We start from the raw sequence: 22,632 nt of genomic DNA, 5'->3' as shown, positions 1-22,632 counted from the left end.
GAGAAATGCTTTAAGGATTAAAAATAAACCCGTAATGATGGCTCTTGTGTGTGCGGTTTGATAAAAACATAGCATATGAGCACGGCCTAAGTCTATAATGGTCCACTTAAGTGTGCAGGAAGTGGAGAGTGTTCTTTTAAAATTGGTAATAGAAGAAGATGTTAATGGGGAAAAAAAAAGAAAAAATCCAATCCAACAGTCCAAACAAACAACAACCAAAAAAATCCAAAGGTGTATTATAAGAAAGGATACTGGACTTGTCAATTTAAATCAAAAATACATCTATTTAAAGGCCCTTATTATGCAAAACTCTTGACTCTTAAACAATGTCATAATGCCTCTACCTCCTCAAAGACTTTGAGTTGTGTTTTGTTTCATTCACACATCCTTTTATTATTACTCTGTCTACATCTCCAAAGCTCAAAATGCTCTGTTCCACCTTGTGATGTCATGAAGTTGCAAGTTTTCAAGTTAAGACCTACATTTTAGCTTTTGTTCAGTAGAGATTGGCAAATTCCAGGGCTGAAACCCTCCAACTGATTCTAGTGAAGGTGTATGGAGTTTAAAAACACAGTGGAGCACTTCCTGAAATACCACATGGGCGTGTGCAAAAATATCGAAATTTCTATATATCGTATTACTTAATGTGATGATAAAGTATTGATATCGTGGGCTGCTGTATCAATATATATATAAGTATTTTGAGTATTTTTTGGTGTATTTTACTAAATTATTTTGTTACATTGCTACAGTTTTGTTGCTTGTTTTATTTAAATGAAGGCAACTCGTTTATGCGACACATTTCACATTTTCACAGTTTTGATGATTAAAATGTTTGTGTTTTATATTAACTTTGCACAAGAAGTGGTTTAACAAAAACTTTTAGTATCACAGCAACGATTTAGACATTATTTTTTATTGAACCGTATCAAATCGTTTTAAAAATATATCATATCGAATCGAAAGCGCACTGTATCGAGGCATGTATCATATCGGCAACTTCTTAATGATACCCAGCCCTATTACCACATGACATCACAAGGTGGTGTTTGCTGTTTGAGAGAAGAGCTCAGCCTAAATCTGCAGGTTTGTGTGTTACAAAATGTGTGAATGAAACAAAACATACCTCCAGGTCTGTTTGTGATGAGGAAACAGTATTATAACATAGAGCAGAAAATAGTACAATATGAGCCCTTTAAAAAATAATAAATTTAATTAAAAAGTCGTGTATAATAACCACCAGTTAAATAAACAAATAAAGATCTAACACAATTATTCCTGTTTTCTAACCAGTCTGTGCACATGGCTGAATGGTTTTCTTTCCCCCCCCAAACACTGGATTTATCACAATCATGATAAATATCTATCTATATTCGGAGGCTAATCCGCATTTCTGCATTGAAATGACATTTTGCCTGGAGTTGCGTTTATTCTGGAATTCAAAATGTATTTGTTTACAAACTTTGAAGGATCTGTTTAATGGAGCTGGCATAAATTCAGCCTGGAAGAGCTTCTCCGGAGTTTACCTGCTCCTCGGCCTTCATCACTTCACTCCAAATACAGCTCCTCTTCGTCCAATCAGCAACCAGTCTGCCCACTCTCTCTCTCTCTCTCCTCATCCTCTCATCATCCTCTTCACTCTCATCCTTTCATCGTCCCCTTCACTCTCCTCATTCTCTCATCGCGCATCAGCCACATCCTTCATTGTTATATCTTCTTCCGAGGTCTGAGCTCCAAAGTTAATTCATTCAGTAAAACCACTACCGTATTTTCCAGACTATTGAGCGCACCTGAATATAAGCGGCACGTCTTCAAGAACGTTTTCAAGTTCGGGCAATCTGCTTTTATCGCCTCTGAAAGTTTTTGTCGTCTTTTTGCATCGAGTCAGTTCGTCACGCCGCCGTCGCCGAAATTTCACCATCGACTCACTGTTGCCGAGCTCACGTGCACCAGCTCTGTTTCCTTCTTCAACAAACAGATCGATCGCCTTTAATTAAAAGCTACATCAAGTGCATTTCTTCGTGTGTTTTCCATGAGGAGGGTGTGTGTGTGAAGCGCAAAATAACTGTTCAAAACACAATCAAATGAGCATCTTCGTCGGCGCATCACCAATGTCTCTGCCCACGCTCTACTACGCATGTCTCCTGCAGAAAGAGCCTGTCTTGTCTGTATCATGTCAGTGTCTTGTAGGATTTCAGCAGATTTCAGACTCTCTCTGTTGTCTATCTCTAGTTGTCTTGATCAGGTATGAATGGATGTCCAGCTACTGAAGTTTGAGATGTTTCACACGGAGATAAACTATTTGAGTGCGCTGACAACATCACTAGCTAGTGTACCAACTTCAAGCACAGACAGCGCCGTTTTCTGCATTCAGGCTGTGTGCATCTGCTGTGTTGCTAAACTATAGACCGTTAAATGAATGGACAATGTGCCAAAAAAATAATCCGTCCATATATTTGCTGCACCATTGTACAAGACGCAGGGTTCAAAGTGTGAGAAAAAAGTAGCGGTTTATAGTTCGGAAATTACGGTAATACGTTCCCTTTGTGTCAGGTTGTAATCATCTCTGTCACACTAAAGTCCTCACCACGTGTCTGAGGTCTGCGGGGGGCTTCTGGATCTCCTGGAACTCTTTGACCTTCTCTGGGTCCAGATCCTCCTGCAGCTCCCACGTGGCCTCCTCGTAGGACAGACTGCACCACTTCACCAGGTAGTGTGTCACCTCCTACACAGAGAGGGAAGACCTGGTTTAGACCTGAGTTAGACCTGAGTTAGACCTGGTTTAGTCCTGGCTTAGACCTAGTATAGTGCTGGTTTAATCCTGGTTTAGACCTAGTTTAGACCTGGTTTAGTCCTGGATTAGTCCTGGTTTAGACCTGATTTAGACCTGTTTTAGATTTGCTTTAGTTCTAGTTGAACCTGGTTTAGACCTGGTTTTGACCTGGTTTAGGCCTGGTTTATATTTGATTTAGTCCTGGTTTAGTCCTGAGTTAGTTAGTCCTGGGTTAGTCCTGTTGAAGTCCTAATTTAGACCTGGTTTAAACCTAGTTTAGTCCTGTCTTAGACCTAGTTTAGTCCTCATTTAGTCCTCGCTCAGACCTAATTTAGTCCTGGTTTAGGCCTGGTTTAGTGCTGGCTTAGACCTGATTCAGATCTGAGTTAGACCTAGTTTAGTCCTGGTTTAGGTAGTACTGGGTTAGTCCTGCTCAAGTCCTGGTTTTGACTTGGTTTTGATCTAGTTTAGACCTGATTTAATCCTGGTTGAGACCTGATTTAGTCCTGGTTTAGTCTTGGTGAAGTCCTGATGGTCCTGGTTTTAATCCTTTGTGTCGCTTTAAACCATGTTTGTTCCATGCTTTACTTTGTGTTAGTTCTGTACAAGTTAAAACCCTAGTTTAGTCCCTGGTTTGGTCCTGATTTAGTCCGGGAATTGTTCTGGTTTAGTCCTGGTTTTGACTTGTGCTGCTTTAGTTCTTGTTTATTCCCAGTTTTTTACATCGTTTAGTTACAGTTCTGCCCCAATTTAGTCCTTAAATAGTCCAGTTTAGTCCTGCCACAATACGTCAAAACACGATCACATTTATATGAAAATATCTTTAGCTACAAGGTCTTATGTATTCATGAAACTGTAATTATTTTCTTATCTGTGACGTACCTCTCCTGTCTCTGTATCCGTGGTAACAGCCACCTCCAGCACTCGGTCCACCTCCACATAGTCGGGATTAAACAAATCCTCGTCAGGCTGAAAACACACAGAGAAGTACTTCAGTTGGTGAATGTAGACAACGTTATGTGGTTTGAGTCATTGGTTTGTGTTTAGGTCCAGTGTTTAGGCTGGACTTTTTCCATTTCAACTCATGTAGACTCATAGAACCACGGTTACAGAGTTAACTTTGATCTTTTTTTTAAAGGTCCCATATTACGCTAAATTGACTCTTGTGAGCTTTAAGTCATGTTATAATGCTGTTACCTCATCAAAGGCAGACTTGGAGTTGTGTTTTATTGCATTCACACATGTCTGAATAATCCTTTATTATTAGTCTGCCTTCATCTCCAAAGCTCAAAATGCTCTGTTCCACCTTGTGATGTCATGAAGCAATAGTTTTCAAGGCTACATTTACACTGAAACGAATCACTGTATCACCGTATCACCGAACCAGAAACGATTTGTGTCCAGACATGTCGTTTCTGTTTCCACAAGCCTTCCTTATCCACACACGCTTTGCACAGATTTGTTTACGTTTTACAGAAACCAAACATAAAATCACATGGCTAATGTGCATAAACTAAGCGCTCAAAAAACAGCTCGCTATTGTGCTCTGATGCGGTCCATCTTCTGTCGGACTAAAAAACACGACTCAGTGGATTATGAGTGTTCTTTCTGTGACAGAGGGGTGTTCTGCTGATGGTGAGTCTGTTCTGTGTTTCTATCACATTAGAAATGGTTCATGTTAAACTTTTCAGAGATTATACGTCTGCAGGTCGTACACATAGACCTTATATATGAATGGACATATTCTAGCCTTTTAGTGGTGAATAACTTCACGGCGCATAGACCTATGTCAGAGTATCAGCTTTTTCAGGCATCCACACAGTGCCGGACCAGCTCGGTATTCAAATGAATTCATGGGAGCAGATCGTTTCGTCTCTGGAGCCATTTTCCATCGGACTAATGTGGACGAACACTGCACCCACAACGAAAATGACTCGAATATGTACTAGTGTGGATGGGGCCCAAGTTAACAGTTCCTTTTACTGTTTGTCCAGTAGTAATTGGCAGTTCCAGGGCTGAAATGATCCAAATGATTGTTGTGAATGTGCATGGAGTTTAAAAACACAGTGGAGCACTTCCTGTATCACCACATGACATCACAAAGTGGAACAGAGTGTTTTCTGGATGAAAGCCTCAGCCTAAATATGCAGGGTTTGTGTGTTAAACATGTGAGAACAAAACAAAACACAACTCCAGGTAGGAAAAAAAAACATTATAATATAGACCAGAGTGTCAAAGAACATAATTTAAATCTACTGGGTGTTTGATTGACAGACAGTGTAACCAATCAGATGTTATCATTTTTGTCAGAAAATAACAGAGATATTAACACAAAGAAACTCAGAGAGCAGAATTCAGGTTTTTACTCACGGCGAGGAACAGTGGCGCAGGGTCACTTATCCCACGCTACGTATTTATTGAATCACACAGGTTACAAGAATAAATGGGCGGTAAAATTTTTCTGTGTGTGTGTGTGTGTGTGTGTGTGCGTGTGTGTGTGTGTGTGTGTGTGTGTGTGTGTGTGTGTGTCAGTTGTCAGGTGTAGGGAGGAATGTGCGTAGGGAGGACTGCACGTGCGGAAGATAACCGATAATGAGGAGCTGGTTTTCCCGTGAGAAACACCCTTTGATAACAATAAGACAAAGAAGCATCTATACAGCACTTGAAAAACTCTTTAACAATTTTCAAGTTTGGTCGAGAGCGTAACGTGTTTTAGTTGTTTTCAGTCGTTGTGCGGAGCTCGTGTGTGTATTAAAGAAGCGAGTAGTGGTTTAAAAAAGGCACACACATAGACCTCAACATGTTCGCAGAGTATTTTGATGTTGTTAACAATAGTAGATTATAGAAAATGTGCGTCTAGGCTACGTTCAGACTGCAGCCTGAAGTGATCCAAATCCGATTTTTTGGCCCCTATGTGACCTGTATCTGATCTTTTAATGACAGTCCGATTTTTTCAAATGTGACCCAGGTGATCCTGAAACAGATACATATCCAATCTTTTGACATGCGACTTCAGTCTGAACGGCCAAAGCGCATTCATCCGACCTACACGTTATCAACAAGCCACAAACGTCACTATTCTGCGCTGAAGTAGGCGAAAATTGTTAATGAACTCCATGTGACTGAAGTGACGCCACTCTCCGCTCTTGGCTACGTCTGCACATCCACACGTTCCTTTCAACGGACGTTGCTGCCGCTGTCCCACAAAACACCACGGCCAAAAACCTCGTCCTTCTCCTTCTCAGTCTCCTCTTTAAAACAAGTAAGTTGTTCATGTTCTGGCTCCGGTACGAGAGGAACTTTAAAATCTCCAGGTGCTCAATGCTCGCGTCCATGTTTGGACAACTTCCGTAAACACAGAGCACGCTCGCTGCAGTTGACATCGTCGTGTCCTCTAGTGCACATGTGGGACAATTTCAGGCCGTTTAATGTTCACACTGGAGATCACATACAAGTCGCATTTAATTGGAAATGTGAACGACCTCGCAAAAACATTGGATTTCACACAAAAAATCGGAATTGAGCGTTAAGCCCTGCAGTCTGAACGTAAGAGCATTTAGATGTTTATTTGTAATATCAAGAAATGCTAAGTGCTAAGAGCTGGCCCGCTATTATTACAGAGCTATTACCGCTTGTTTCTGACATGTTTGTTTGTTTTTATAGAGTGTATTATATTTTTTTCCGCCTCTGTTTGTATGTTTCACACAACCACACACAGAAAGTTCAACGTTTTCAACAAAAGTCATAAAACTTGCACCTTGGTGGTCACAACAATTATTAGCCACACAATTAGCTCTCTCCACAAGAATCAGAAAACAGTAATAAGTGATATGAGCCCTTTAACAGGTAAAATAATAAAAGAGCCAGGTCTGACCTCAGTGAAGAGGTGCTTCATCTGGGCCTGTTTGGTCCTGAAGCGTTTGATTTTCTGGTGGATCCTCGGGTCTTTCTCCAGCTCCTCCAGAGTGGCCCATTTACAGTGCAGGTACGAACTGAAAACCACAACAGAAGTACGACGTTATTCACACAATCATATGAACAAGAAAGACAGGACAGACCTCACAGGGAAGTCTAGTCTAAACTACAGACTGTATATATGTTCCAAATAGGAAGTGAGCATGGGGGCACTTCCGGCTCCATCATCTCTGGGTCCAATTGACTTTACGTTGAAACATTGTCGCCTCTTTCTGTAACTGCTGCTGTGAGCCTCATCATTTTGGTCTTAAAATATTCGTATTAACCAGCTCTACATGATCCTGCTGTTTTTATTTCGCTATTTTATCTGTAAATAAATTCCTATCTTAATATGGAACTCGGCTTCAAATTTGTCCTATAACTGCTAGCCTCGTAAGCTTCATTTGACTGGAGCTGAACACTATGGGTTCTGTCACACTCAGTCTACTTTTTTATAGTCTATATCAGGGGTGTCAAACTCAAATTCACAGAGGGCCAAAATTAAAAACTGGGACTAAGTCGTGGGCCAAACGAAATATTTACTAACAAATTTCAACATCAGCATGTTTTCTCTTCTTTTGAAATATGTAATGTTAAACCTTAAAATAAATGTTTAATAATAGTTTTGCTTAAACATTAGATCCAGAACAAACATAATATAAAATAATAACAAAATTTTAAATAAATAATGTCTCTACAGCCTATCTGTAGTCGACAGCCAGCTCTAATACATATCTGATATGATCTCATGGGCCAATTATCATTATATCACGAGCCAAATTTGGCCCCTGGGCCTGAGTTTGACATGACTGGCCTATAATAATAATCACAAACACAGGGAGAAACATCCAACTACCATACTAACCAAGCACTTCCTGACTATCAGATAATAAAATGCGTTGTAATTAGATGTAGAGAGTACACAGTAGGAGTGTGCAAAAATATTGAAATATCAATATATCGTATCGCTTAATGTGATGATACAGTATTGATATCGGGGACTGCTGTATCGATATATCGCCAAGAGGATTTTTTTGAATATTTTATTAAATTATTTTCTTACAGCGCTACAGTTTTGTTGTTTGTTTAGAGGAAGGAAACTTGTTTATGCAACACACTTGTCATTTTCACTGTTTTGAGGATTAAAATGGGCGTTTTCCATATGAACTTTGCACAAGAAGTGCTTTAACAAAGACTTTTAATATCACAGCCATGATTTAGCCTTTATTTTTTTTTACTGAACCGTATCGAATTGATTTGAAATATATAGTATCATGGTCTATCTATCGAGGTATGTATCATATCGGCAACTTCTTAATGATACCCAGTCCTAGTACACAGTGGACTTATTTTGACCTCAAGAGCAGCTTATACAATATACCTTAACTCGAGCAAGAGTAAATTCATTCAAATACATGGAAAAAAAAGTCAGGTACAGCTGTATCAGATTTTGACTAGTCTTTTTTTGTGGAAATCAAATCACACTAAACTCAACATTTTCAAGATTTTAATTCTGAATATTGATAAACAACAAAGCAAAACTGTATTATATTAATATGAATGAGGCAAAATAAAATAAAAAAAACAAACTTCTTTTTTTACCAAGTCTGACTCAAATATTCACTAAAAATGGGAAAAAATGGCATAAATTTTCTTAATGCATTTCGAGACGGGAGATTTTTACTGTTACAAATTTGAACTTTTTGTAAGTTTCGCTGCGTGTGAATACATTATTTCTGAATTTGAAAATAAAAACTCCCCGAAGGCCTTGGCTACATGTTTTATTCATCACCAGAGGGAATAAATTACAAACATCTTAACCTATTCATATCAGTGCTGCAGCCTGAACATCCAAGAGCTAAGTGCAAGAACAAGCAATGCCTCTCCAGGGGAATTTTAAGGATTCTGTGGTATTCCTCGGAGATCATTTTGTTTTAATTCATAAGAGGGAGGGAATGTCTCGAGGAATTTAAAGAGTTTTGGAGATAGGGGGATACCAAGCTGGAGGATTTGACTGCTTAGCATCTTTAAATGTAAGTAAACGCGACTGTAAAATTAGGCTTTTACCATTTACGGCTTTTATCTAAATTTAAACCTTTTTTATTTGTTAAATCATTTGAACAGGTCATGCACGCTTTTATCTCCTCTCGTTTAGACGACTGTAAAGCACTTTTTTTCCCCGGTATCAGCCACGATGCACTTTCTCGCCTACAATTAGTGAAAAATTCAGCTTTTTGCTGTTTTAAATGGCGTCCTTGCACTGCCTTCCAGTTCATTTTAGAGTTGATTTTAAGATTTTGCTGTTTGTTTTTAAAGCTTTCAATGGACTGGCCCCACAGTACATCTCGGACCTCATCCAAATTCACATCCCCGCGTGCGTGTGAGACTAAAACGAGACTTAAAACTAGAAGGAGCAGGGCCTTCTCTGTGGCCGGCCCCACACTCTGGAACGCTCTGTCCCCCCACGTCCCAACAGACCCCACCGTCGAGTGTTTTAAGTCTCGTCTTTTATTCACTTAGCCACTTTTATTCTTTTGCTTTTAACAGTTGTGTGGTCCTCTGTGTCTTTTATTTAGTTTACGTATTTACTGCTATTTAATGATTATTATGATTTTTGCTTTTATTTAGATTTTACTGGTTTTATTGTTTTAGGACCGAATTTGAGCAGTTTATCTTTTTGTTGTCTTCATTTTACGATCTCTGTGCAGCACTTTGGAAACTGCTTTGTTTGTAAAATGTGCTATAGAAATAAAGTTTGGATTTGGATTTAAAGGTGCAGTATGTAACTTTTTCTGGTGGGCAATTGGTCCTTCACCTGCTCGTCTCCAAGGAAATGATATTTGATATTGTGAGTAAAAAATATTCCACAGTAATGTAATAAACGTATCTGTTCTGTATTTATTAAATGTATGTTTTTTACAGCAAAAAAATAAAGATAAAAATTAAGAAAGATAAAAATAGAAATAAAATAAAAATAATAAAATAAAATAAAAATAATAAATATAAATAAAAATAATAAAATAAATAAAAAAAAATAAAAATAAATGATTTATCCACAGATCTGACTTGTATCTTTTAACACCACTGGACTGATGGTGCTTCCTTCTTGTCTCCATGGAGGCAACTTTAATGCCATACTGTGGAGCATTCCTACCAAGAACTAACATCTGCATGGAGACAAGCAGGCGTCAGACCAAACCCCAGTGCATCTATAAAAAACTAATCAAATTGAGAATAAATAAATCTCACTTTTTTCATGCTAACTTTGTACCTGACGTCACGTCGTTTGAAAACAGTTTGAGTCCAACACTTGACTTGCTGATTCGAAAAGTGATTATTTAGTCATAGCAATATTTTCTCTTCCACATCCGAAGTAACACTGACATAAAAAGGCCCAAGCCCACGTGGGGCTGACGCAGATCTGAAAATACCGGGTGTCAGTCAGACAGTGGAGAAGTGAGAATGCGCCGCCATGACACTTACAAGTTTCTGTATTTGACGTAGAACTCCTCCGCCTCCTCTGATTGGTCCTCTGATGAAGCCTGGAGACAAAAATGGCAAAAATGAGACACTGAATGCATTTAGTGTCCAATTAAAGTTGTTTTTTTTCTTCTTTTTTTTTTTTTAAAGGGCCCGTATTAAGCTACTTGCTGTCTGTGTTATAATATTGTTCCTCATGAAAAAAAAAAAAAAAACCTGAAGTTGTTTTCTTTCATTCGCACATGTTTAACACACAAACCCTGCATATTTAGGCTGAGTTCTTCTCTCAAACTGAAAACACTCTGTTCAACCTAGTGCTCCACTGTGTTTTTAAACTCCATACACTTTCATTAACCCCTTAACGCCTGAATTTATATAGATGCATATAAAAAAAAAAATGTTTTGTGTGTGTTTTTGCCTTTTAAGTAGATGGTAAATTAAGTTGAGATTATTAATTTGACTCTAGCAAAAAATAAATAAATAGAAACTTGGGTATGTTGCAAATTTGCGATAACTAGAAACAAGTGCTTGCCAAAAGTTCCTATGAAGGTCCTGGATACGCTCTAACCGACACTGAGGGAATGCAGCCACATATTTGTCGATTGGTCGCATATTTGTGACAGTCGCCGTTAAGGAGCTATAATTATTTTGATCATTTTCAACCCTGGAATTGCCAATCTTGCTAATCTTTGCTCAACAAAACTTAAAAACTAGCTGTTAACTTGAAAACTGGAGTGGAGCATTTTGAGCTTTGGAGATGTAGATATAAACTAATAATGCAGGATTATTCAAACACGCGTGAATGAAACAAAACACAGCTTCAGATCTGTTTTTGAGGAGGAAACAACTTTATAACATGGCTTAAAAATCCATGTATCATTCGTTAAATATTTTTTCAATATAAAACCAAAAATATCAAAACAAAAAACCAACTGTTTTCTTCATTATTTGTCTCCAAAAAAATAAATAAATGAAAAAACAGAATAATGGAAAAAACGGATACCGGCTGTTTCCCGTTTCCGTGACTTAAACTGAAATGCTGGACTTTTGCGCCGCATACGTTCTAAACCAGGACTGAACCAGAACTAAACTGGTCTCAGTCCTGGTCTCAGTCTCAGTCTCAATCATGGTCTGGTCCCAGTCTTAGTCCTGGTCTCAGTCTCAGTCAATGTCTGGTCCCGGTCTCAGTCCCGGTCTCAGTCAAGGTCTGGTCCCAATCTGGTCCCGGTCTGGTCCCGGTCTCAGTCCCGGTCTCAGTCCTGGTCTCAGTCCTGGTCTCTTTCCCGGTCTCAATCCCGGTCTGGTCTCGGTCTCAGTCCTGGTCTCAGTCCTGGTCTCAGTCCTGGTCTCAGTCCGGTCTCAGTCCTGGTCTCAGTTCCGGTCTCCGTCCCGGTCTCCGTCCCGGTCTCCGTCCCGGTCTCCGTCCCGTCCGCCGTCCCAGTCTCCGTCCCAATCCCGGTCTGTTCCCGGTCTCAGTTCCGGTCTTGTCTCATCTCAGTCCCAGTACCTCCGGGGCCCGTCCTGACACTCAGTACTAGTTTAGTCCTGGTTTAGTTCTGGTCCAGTCCTGGTTTAGTCCTGGCCTAGACCTGGTTTAGTCCTGTTTTAGTCCTGGTTTAGCCTTGGTTCCGTCCGTATGCAGCACAAAAGTCCAGCATCACAGTTTAAGTCATGGAAATGGCCTTTATCCAATTTTTCCGTGATTCATTTAAACACAAAATCAAAAACTGAAAAAACAAATCGTTATTTGTTTTTTCATTTTGGTTTTGGAGACAAATAATGAAGAAAACAGTTGGATTTTCGTTCTCTTATTTTTGGTTTTATACTGAAAAACAAATGAACGAACGATACACGGATTTTTAAAGCTCACAAGGGTCAATTTCGACTAATATCGGACCTTTAATAAAGACAGTAAAAGTTGTATATTGTAATTGTAAATGAGTAAAACAAAACTTTGCTGTCCTCATTAGACTACGTCACCTCAATAAGCAATTAAATGAAATATTTACAGAAAAACGTATTTATTTATAACTAAACTGAAAACACTGCATCTCCTCAACACTGCCCTACAACACTGTACTCAAGGCGATCAAAAATAATAACTAAAAAGGAATAAAAATGTATTGCATTTCATTAAACATAGTGCCATGAGGCTGCCCTGGTCCTCACCTCTTTCTTCACTGCTCTGACAGCCAAGATCTTCTCTATGATGTTGGCCTCGTCCTCGGGTGGCTCCTGACACAAGCAATAAAAATAGTTTATTTAAGTGCACTCAAAAAGGCAGCAAGTCTTAAGACATATATTTAAAATGCCCGGAGATTTTGGATTGATAAAAGTAGAGTATGTTTTTCGGTCGGCCTGGGACACCGCCGTAGGAGTTGGAGGAAGTGTGAGTGGAAAGAGAAAGTCTGTGAATGTGTGCTTAGACTCTAACCTCTGCAACCCAGAGAGGATGAAGTACAGCATGGATACTGAACTCTTTTCTGCGATATAATGGATCTTTATGGTATGATTTGGACTTTTTAAATCGTAATATTCAGCTAAAATGACTTAAAGGTTGTATGGAGGATTTTTTGTTTGTTTCAAATTGTCAGTGAAAGTTTAAAATACCATTACAGAGACGCAGCAGCCTTGTAATTATGATGACCAAAAAAAAAAAAAAAGAAAGAAAATCTATCAACTGTGGACGTGTTGAGGCCAGATAAACATCAGCCAATAGAAAACGAGGCTGCCTCATTTTCTATTGGCTGTCAGGTTGTCAATCAAACTCCCTACGTTTCTAAGGTAACTATGCAGCGGGTCTTAGGGGCTTTTTCTAATTGTGGCTCTCGCAGTTCGCATAAAGTTTGTTGCGATGTCGGACGAGAATCGACGACCAGTTCGCCACAAAAGAAAGTCCGTTTTTGACGTCGCTGAAAGAAGAAAAGGAGAAAAGGAGAGAAGACAAACTGAGGTGATTCTTGGAGATTCCTTCCAGCGATGGCGCGACTGAAGCGGACGAAGGGTCTAAAAACTGAGGTGTCGGTCTCTAAATTATTTCTAGAGGGAGCTGTGGAGGAGGAAGGTGGTGTCACGCATGCACTACATTTGAAAAAGGACTGTCGCTGGATTTCTCTTTCCTTAAAAAAATCCTCTATACAACCTTTAATAAAAGAAATAAAACCACTGACTTCAACGCTAGAAAACTGTGGTGCCCAATGGGAGCTGACGTCGCTGTAAACGTCATCACAACAAAGAGCTGTGAAGTTACCAGCACCTCCTATGGACCACTGCAGATCACACTTGTAAGCAGAGGATTTTTCGAGACGGTTCGCAAAAACCCCGGAAGTGCGAGTCCGGGCACCATCCAATCAACGAAGAGCAATATATTCTGTGTTGTCAACAATTCCCGAGATCAAGGATTTAAAGCCGGAACAAAGAGAATGTTTGGTGAATTTTATCAAGGGGAAAGACGTTATTGTCCTTCTTCCTACGGGATTTGGGAAAAGCTTAATATACCAGTTAGCCCCGTTAGTGGTGCATTACATAAATCATGACCAAACAGCAGCGATTGGTTAAATGACGACTGTAGAGCGAAGGAATTCCAATGCTGCGAGGTCAGACGGTTTCTACAAAGTGAAATGAAGTGAAACTGGCTGATGAATCAGGCTACAAAATGACTAAGCGATGTTCCGAATCCTTCGAGTATCAACAATTAAGAAAATAAAATTGGAGAACCAAGTAAGTACAGACCAGTGATGGTGAAATCGACAATACGGTAAGTTGAAAATAAGTGATTAAATAAAGATTACTCATGCACAGATCACTCCAAATACAACTTCTAAAGGGTAAATGAAGAACTGAAACAACTATAATGTGGTTAAAGCTCTGAAAAGTTGATTTCTGTTTTAAAATAGGTATTAGGATCTGTTGAATCGGAGTTGCCGGTGTCTAAACCTGCAGATAAAAGACACATTAAAGTTTTTCTCATTTTCAGGTCTCATGTGAAAGCTCAGAATAAACTGGATTTCTGCACAGAAACTTGCAACCCAAATGTGAGGCTCATTCTGCTTTCTGAGTCCCAAGAACCAAAATACCAAATTTTAACAAAAATAACTTTGTTCGTCATGGCCATTGTTTTTGTAATTAAAAATGACACAGCACTACAGTTGTTATCAGTAAAATCTACACTGCAAAAACTCAAATCTAGCCAAGTTAAGATGACTTGAATTAAGTTCGTTTTATCATGATTCGAGTAAATTTCACTCGACAAGTAAAAATATCAATAGAACAAGACTTTTGTAGTTAAAAAATGAAACTACATCTTGCTACACTTAAAGGTTGTATGGAGGATTTTTTTTGTTTCAAATTGTCAATGATAGATTATAGAGGTGCAGTAGCCTTGTAATTATGATGACCAAAAAAAAGAGAATAAAAATTCATCAACTCTGGACGTGGTGGGGCTAAACATTTGCCAATAGATAACGACACTGCCTCGTTATCTGTTGAGCTGACAGGCTGTCAATCAAACTCCCTACGTTTCTAGCGTAACTGACTTGCCTGCGCGCCGCCGGTACGTGGTTTACGTACGCCTGTCACGCAGTCCACAGACGCAAGACGCACAGACGCTGTTTACTCCACCAACGCAACAGTTCTTAGCGGCTTTTTTTGACCTATATCTTCCTCGCAGTTCGCACAAAGTTTGTTGCAATGGCGACAAGAATCCAGGAGCAGTTAGCCGCAAAAGAAAGTCCGTTTTTGAGGTCGCTGAAAGAAGAAGACAAGGGGAAAAGCAGCGAAGCCAAACTAAGGTGATTCTTGTGATTCATTCCAGCGATGGCGCGACTGAAGCAGACGCGAAGGGTCTAAAGACTGACGCACTGGTCGCCAAATTACTTCTGGACAGGTCACTTCTGCTTATTATGAAAACGTACTTTATTTCCAAGAGCTAGACAAACGTTTTTCAAGACACAAATGTGATATCCTATGTATGCAAAGAAAGAGTCCGCTTGCAGCTGCGTGTTGTAGTAGTAGCTTCATTCGCACTGAATCTCCGCGCACTCTTCTCTGCACCTCTTACTGCTCCTCTCCCCGCTCCCCATTTTGCTCTTCTCCCTGCTCATCACTTCTCCGCGCACGGAATCTCCGCGCACCGCTCCCCTCTAATCTCTCCTCTCCTCGCTCCCAATTTCGCTCTTCCCGCTGCTCCTCACTTCTTTTCCGTGCACGAAATGTCCGCGCACCCGCTCCCCCCGCTCCTCACTTCTCCGCCTTGCCTAACCAACACTGTAGTTAGTTGTTTACAAGTCATGTGCAGTGATGAGTACTTGTTTTCAAACCTGTTTCTGGCAGGAGGAGGCGTTTCTACGTAGGGAGCTGTAGGGGAGGGGGGGTGGTTTCACGCATGCGCAACATTTGAAAAAGGACAAACAGTCGCTGGATTTCTCGTTCCTTGGAAAACCCTCTATACAACCTTTAAGGCCGCCACACACTACTGGATTTTTTTTTCAGTCTTAAACAATTTTTTAAACGTGTGACAAAAAGCGCACACCACACGAGGAGAATCTTATGAGATTTAAAACCAAAACCAAAAAACAAAGACTGCAGTGCAATCTGTCTGCACATCACAGGATATAAAGTTGTGAGCGCGATCACGACAGCTGTTTCCTGTCTACAGTCAAACCACTCGCTTTGAGACTCTTAAGTGTTACAAGATCAGAGCACTGCACTTCCAGTTTAGATACAAGTCAAAACTGTGTTATTATTATTCGTGAAATGTGTTGCAAAACTTCAAATACATGATTTTTAAAGCACATCAGATTGGTGATAAAGTACACAGGAAGTAGAGTCACTATTACTAATCTGCAGCTTCAACTCGATCCGTGCGCTGTGTGGATATAAACAGACACACGTGAGGAACTACTCTCGCCTTTTTACTTTCAAAGAACGCCTCAAACCGGATTAATAATGCGGTTTTGTGGACTGGGAGGTAGAGAAAAACCCCACACACCGTCTTACTTGCAAAATGTGAGATTTAGTTCATCATTATCAGGCTGCTGAAGGCCTAGTGCTGAAACGTTGCACGGTTTCTCCCAGAGGTGGGACCAAGTCGTTGTTTTGCAAGTCTCAAGTAAGTCTCAAGTCTTTGAAATCAAGTCCGAGTCAAGTCCTAAGTCAAATACAGGCAAGTCCAAGTCGAGTCTCGAGTCACTGACGCATAAGTCCAAGTCAAGTCCAAGTTGTCTGCTTTGAGCTCCAAATCATTTCAAGTCTTTAAACCAAAATACCAAATATAGCCTAGATTTTAAACTAAATTGTACTTTTAAAAAAATCATAGTATATTTATATATGAGTATGTAAGAGTATGTACATTTTTTGTTTTTAAATGTTTTGACAAGATCTTAGTGTGAATCATTACAGTCAGAATAAAAATAATTCAGATTTAAAAGTGCTTCTGAAGTCTTCTCATGTCACAGGCCTCAAGTCCGAGTCAAATCCCAAATCACTGACCTTCAAGTCCAAGTCCAGTCCCAAGTTTTAGTCCATTTTATCAAGTCAAGTCTCAAGTCCTAAAAATAGTGATGCAAGTCTGACTGCAAGAACCCAACTTCTGGTTTGTCCTAATATAAATCTCCTATTTTGCAAGTAAGACGGTGTGCAGGTGTGCTCTATGTTCTTGGGCTGCTCCCTCTCCTCCAACGCACCTGCCTCAAGTAACTGATGTGCGGAGGTAAAATTCTATGGATAATGTGGATGAGATGCTGCACTTTAAATATAATGCTTATGGAATAAAGTCTTCTCATTATTTTTGCTCTATCTCGAGTTTGTATCTCGCGTCTCTGTGTCCGTCACTCCGTCTGACCCTGGCGCTCTCTTTTATTGGCTGTTACCGTAGCGTTGCTGATGTTTGGTGGTTATTTGGTGGCACACGGACACCACACACACACACACACACACACACACACACACACACACGAGGAGGAGTGGCTTCAAAATCGCGCACAAAAACAAAAAGTCCGGTCACGCAGGGAGAAGAAATTGCGGCCAAAATTGGGCAAATAGTGTGTGTGGTGGCCTTTAAGACAAGAAAACAACAACTCTTTGCACTTAAAATAAGAAAAAAAATCCAGTGTTGCTTGCATTAAGAAATCACACTTATTCCATACGTAGATCATTTTACGTGTCATGTTGAATTAGGGATGGGCATGATTAATCGATTAATCGATAATTGATCATTAAGAATTTCATCGTTTACGTTAATTTTAATCGACAAACCGAATGTAGGTTGATGTGCGTAGCGTGACCAAACAGGGGTCTGTACATGTGTCTCTCTGCACTCAGAAGGAGCGAGACACAAACAGAAACATTCGGTCAGTCTGCAGCGTACTGAAGCACAAATGCGTATTTAACGATGACTTGTACAAGAAATTCCATGCTTTCCATTGCGTTCGGGACAAGTGTGAGTCCATGTGCACAGTGAACAAAGCAGCACATATGTTTCGGTGTCCAGTGGGAAAAAGTTTTGCCAGGTGAGAGTCGCGCAATGTCGATGACGAGTCCCCACCTCCCTCCCCGTACGGTGTCCTGGTTTTGACAAACGCAAATATGGTCACACTAACCTGTATTCCACTGAGTCATGTCTTTTAATCCGACAGAAATTGACCGCATCAGCGACACAAGAGCTGTAGTTTTTATCTTCGCTTAGTTTATGCAAATTAGCGATGCGGTTTTAAGTTTCGTTTCTGTGAGAGTTGCACAAAACTGAATTAAACACATTATAACCTCAAACGGATTGATGTGGCTCTAGAGTCGTTACGGTTTATATGTCGTAAAGTTGAATTTATTTATACAGATTAGTAGTGCAGATAGTAATAATAATGATGATCATTTTAATATAAAACGTTAATGATTAATCGATAATCGATCGTTAATTCTTCCGACGATCGATTAAGAAAATTTCATCGAATGCCCATCCCTATGTTGAATCTACTGAAATAAAGAAAAATATTGTTATTTTGACGTAAATATTGCTTTGTGCAGTGTGTATTTGATTTGTTAAAGCTTGTTTCATGTGTGTGTGTTAAAAATGTGAGACCGCAGCCCGTCCCACAGTGTTACCTCCGCCTGCCAGGCCAGAGCTGTGGCGTTGAGAGCAGAGATCCTCCCCGCCCCCAGCACCGCAATGGTCTCCCCGTCATCGTCCACCACCTTAAAGTCCAGGTCCTCGTTGTACTTCCTCCTCTTCACCTGTCGCCCCGAACGCCGCTTCTGTGGAGGAGAGGGAAGGACGGGGAGGTTAAAGCTGCACTATGTAACTTTTTTTGTTAGGGTTTCTGCTTGTCACTTGCTTGTTTCTGTGGATATGCCATTGCTCTGCCTGGAAAGTTTCACGGTATGGTATTAAACCTTTCTATATTCATGGAGAAAGGAGTTTGGTGAAGATCTACAGACTTTAAAGAAGACCTATTGTGCTCGTGTCTGTTCTGAAGTTATAATCTATGACGCCCGTGGATCATTATGTTAGAATTTGCACATTTTAAACCTCAATATTCATCTAAAATGACAGGTCTGCTGACTTCTGCGGTAGAAAACTGTGGTGCCCAATGGGAGCAGATGTCGCAGTTGTCATCACAAAAAGACTCAGCAACTCCGACTGATGGCCTCAGATTTTTTTTTCCATTTGTACCAACACGACTACACAGTGCTGCCGAATCATACATGTGTCACTGGTTAAGAAAATAAAACTGGAAAACGAAGTAAAAATAGAGCGGAGGGAGTATGCCGGCAGCGCTGAAAACACTAGACCTTCACTAGAATCATTTGGATGGTTTCAGGCCTGGAATTTCCAATCTCTGTTGAACTATAAAAGGTAGCTGTTAACTTTAAAACTATTACTGAATGATATCACAAGGTGGAACAGGACATTAGGGCATTAGGGCTTCAGATATGTGAGCGCGAATGAAACAAAACACAACCCTGGGTATGTTTTTGATGCGGTAACAACATTATTACATGGGTAATTTTGTGTACCGTACTTTTTGTACTATAAGGCGCAGTTAAAATCCTTTAATTTTCTTAAAAATCGACAGTGCGCCTTACATATTCATTCTGGTTGGTGCTCATTCTGGTGCTTACTGACCTTGAACTGATTTTATGTGGTACACTGCGCTCAAAATCTGTCAAAATGTTTTAGTACGACTTTGGTAAGCTACGAAGCCGCACCGTTTGATGTATTGTCGGCGCTTTATGGCTACTGTAGTCAGCAGCCTCACGGAGTAAAGGGGGAAGTATAGATCTGCGTCGGCATTTCTGACATCAGTGAAATGTCACAGAAAGAACACACATATTCCACTGAGTTGTGTCTTTCAGTTCGATAGAAGCTGAACCGCATCAGCGCACAAGGAGCAGCTGTTTTTTGAAGAGCTTATAGTTTATGCAAATTAGCCATGTGGTTTTAAGTTTGGTTTCTGTAAACGCAAACAAATGTGCGCAAAGCTGCATTAAACACATTATTACTCAATGTATATTTGAGTCGTCCTCGTAGGAAATAAAAAAAAAAACTTAAATTATCCACCCACATTCACATTCATAATACACATTCACCAAGACAGGGAGGCAACGCCGGGTGAATTACACCACGATCTGCCGATGGATCGTGGATGCCTGGGCTAAGAGATCAGTCTCAAGTGTCGTCTGTTTGTTTCACTTAATGCAACTTATAATCTGGTGCGCGTTATGTATGAAAATAGATGAGGAAATTCAGAATAATCGATATTGAGCCTTATAATCTGGTGCGCCTTGTAGTCCAAAAAATACGGTAATATAGGAATTGAATTATTAAATGTTCTCTTATGTGTTAATGTTACTGAAAATATTTAAAAACATAAAAGGAATTATGACTTAAAAACATGTGTTTCTTAGTTTTATCTCAAAAAATTAGTCAAAGATCTGTAAGTGAGTTCTGTTTCTCCCACTCACGCTGCTGTCCAGAGGGTCCTGGCTGTCCTCTCCCCCCACAGTGAGGCCGGACGTGGAGGTGGTGTCATCGCTCTCCACGGCCTCCAGGAGCAGCTCCTCCTTTCTCCTCTTCCCCTTCTTCTTCTTCTCCACCGGCAGAGAACCAGCCGCTCTGAGGAGATAAAGAGAAATAGACAGGAAATTAAGGAGAGGTATCGATAAGGAAAGTCTAATTGTACAGTCGTGATGATTGATTATTGAGACCAGGAATGACATTTTAACTCAGTTCTTTTGACCAGCCAAGTCCAGTCAACAAAACAGTTGGTTCATCAAATGTCTAAAAATACAAAATTATAATGACAAATTCTCTTCACTAAACATTTAAAGGGCCCATATTTCACTATTTTCAGATCTGTTATAATGTTTATCCTCATCACAAACATACCTGGAGTTTTGTGTTTTGTTTCATTCACACGTTTGACACAAACCCAGCTAAAAACACTTTGTTCCACCTTGTGATGTCATCTGGTAATACAGGAAGTGCTCCACTGTGTCATATTCACTAGAATCATTTGGAAGATTTCAGTCCTGGAAATGCTCATCTTTATTGAATTAAAGGTCAAATGTAGCTGTTAACTTGAAAACTACCTCTTCATGACATCACAATGTGGAACAGCGCATTTTGAGCTTTGGAGATGTAGACAGATTAATAATAAAGGGTTACTCAGACATGTGTGATTGAAGTAATAACATTAAATCCCTATTCTAAAGCCCTATTCACATGGGATTAGTATTACCTGTGGACCTTTAGTAAATGGTAAATGGTCACATTTTTCTATAGCACTTTTCCACCTTCAAGGCACTCAAAGCGCTTTACAACAAGGAACCACTCACCCATTCACACACACATTCACACACCAGTGTACGCAGACACTGTGGGCAAGGTGGGTTAAGTGTCTTGCCCAAGGACACAACGACAGCATTCATCTCTGGGAGCTGGAATCACACCAGCCAACCTGTGTGTCAGTGGATCTGACCGCTCAACCTGTGATGTTTATGTCGAGAGCTGGAATCAAACCACCAACCTTCAGATCAGTGGGCGAATGCTCTACCAACTGAGCTACTGCAGTGTGATAGTGATTTTGTAATAATTGTAGAGGATGCCTGAGATTGTCTGTAATTTTGTAAAGTAAAACTTCTTCTGTAAATTACCTTCTATATTTCATCAAACACAGACGTCCTGGTGATAATACTAGTACCGTCTGAATCTATATCTCAGTGTTCGCTGTTGTAATTGCGCGGCTTTTCTATCTCTTTCTTTTCTTTCTATGTCTCTTTCTCTATGCCAATGTCAGTAAAATAGGTAATTTGCGGATTTTGCTTATCCCGTGCGAATGAGCCACAAGTAACACAGAGGTGGGGCGATAATTTGCAAATTACCAGACGTCCCCAGGTTGTACTTATCCCATGTGAATAGGGCCTCACATGAATTACAGCTTACAAGAGTCAAGTTTGTATAATATAGGACCTTTAAATAGACACTAAAGCCCTATTCACATGGGATTAGTTTTACCTGGAGTCTGCCGGTAAATTGCAATAATTATGAACATTGTCTTTATTTCTAGACCCGTGTGAATCGTCCGTTTCTGTAAAAATGTCTGTAAAAATTCCTCCAAATATGACTGTAATTCTGTAAACTCAGAGCCCCTCATGTGATTCTAGTTCTGTATGAACGCCCATGTCTGTAAACTGCTCTGTTTTTGCTGTTCTTTTAAAGGTGCACTGCGTAAATTTTCTAGTGGAGGGTCTGCTACCTGCTCGTCTCCATGGAGATGTTATTGCTTTGCCTGGAACGTTCCATGGTATGGCATTAAACACATCTATTTAGCATTTCTTCATAACAGGTGTTTCTATTTCTCAAAAATACAAAATATTCAGTCTGTGAATAGGGGTGACTTTCCGCAGATCTGAACTGTAATGTAGCGTAGTGCTGTAACCTGCTTGTCTCCCTCATAAAAAAATGGGTTTAAACTATACCGTGGAACATTCTAGCAAAGCAATAACATTTCCGTGGAGACAAGCAGATGGTGGACTCTCCACTAGAAATGTTACACAGTGCACCTTTAAGTTAATAGTGACTCTCGATTTTAGGTCCAAATGTCAATGCTCTGCTGTGAATGTTCCACAGTATGACATTAAACAACTCTACTTTGCATTTATTCAGTTACAGGTGGTTTTATAGCTCAAAAATACCTAGAAAAACAGAGATTCTGAATGTGAGCCAGGTTGTTTCGTCACAGATCTGACCAGTAACTTGGTCTGGTTTAGTCTCCATGAAGATATAAAGGATTAATGCCATACTGTAAAACATTTCAGACAAGGGAATAACATCTCCATGGAGAAAATCAGGTGATGGAACCCCCACCAGAAACATTACACAATCCATCTTTTAAAAAAGTGTATGTTCTAATGCAGGGGTGTCAAACTCA

At 40.0% G+C, this 22,632-nt stretch overlaps 1 protein-coding gene across 1 annotated transcript in view; it reads right to left on the bottom strand.

The window, feature by feature from the left end:
* The window catches only part of chd6 (chromodomain helicase DNA binding protein 6), a 230,408-nt gene that overhangs the window by 103,831 nt on the left and 103,945 nt on the right, over positions 1–22,632 (bottom strand). Inside the window, 7 exon segments of the mRNA XM_055160839.1 lie at positions 2,588–2,725; positions 3,656–3,742; positions 6,648–6,765; positions 10,211–10,269; positions 12,377–12,442; positions 18,305–18,454; positions 20,165–20,315. Of these exon segments, the coding sequence (XP_055016814.1) occupies positions 2,588–2,725; positions 3,656–3,742; positions 6,648–6,765; positions 10,211–10,269; positions 12,377–12,442; positions 18,305–18,454; positions 20,165–20,315 (769 nt within the window).

This window comes from Boleophthalmus pectinirostris, unplaced genomic scaffold (genome assembly GCF_026225935.1).
Source record: "Boleophthalmus pectinirostris isolate CB_2022bp ecotype Guang Dong unplaced genomic scaffold, ASM2622593v1 HiC_scaffold_3, whole genome shotgun sequence".
Lineage (NCBI taxonomy): Eukaryota > Metazoa > Chordata > Actinopteri > Gobiiformes > Gobiidae > Boleophthalmus > Boleophthalmus pectinirostris.
This window is presented reverse-complemented; position numbering and strand designations above follow the sequence as displayed.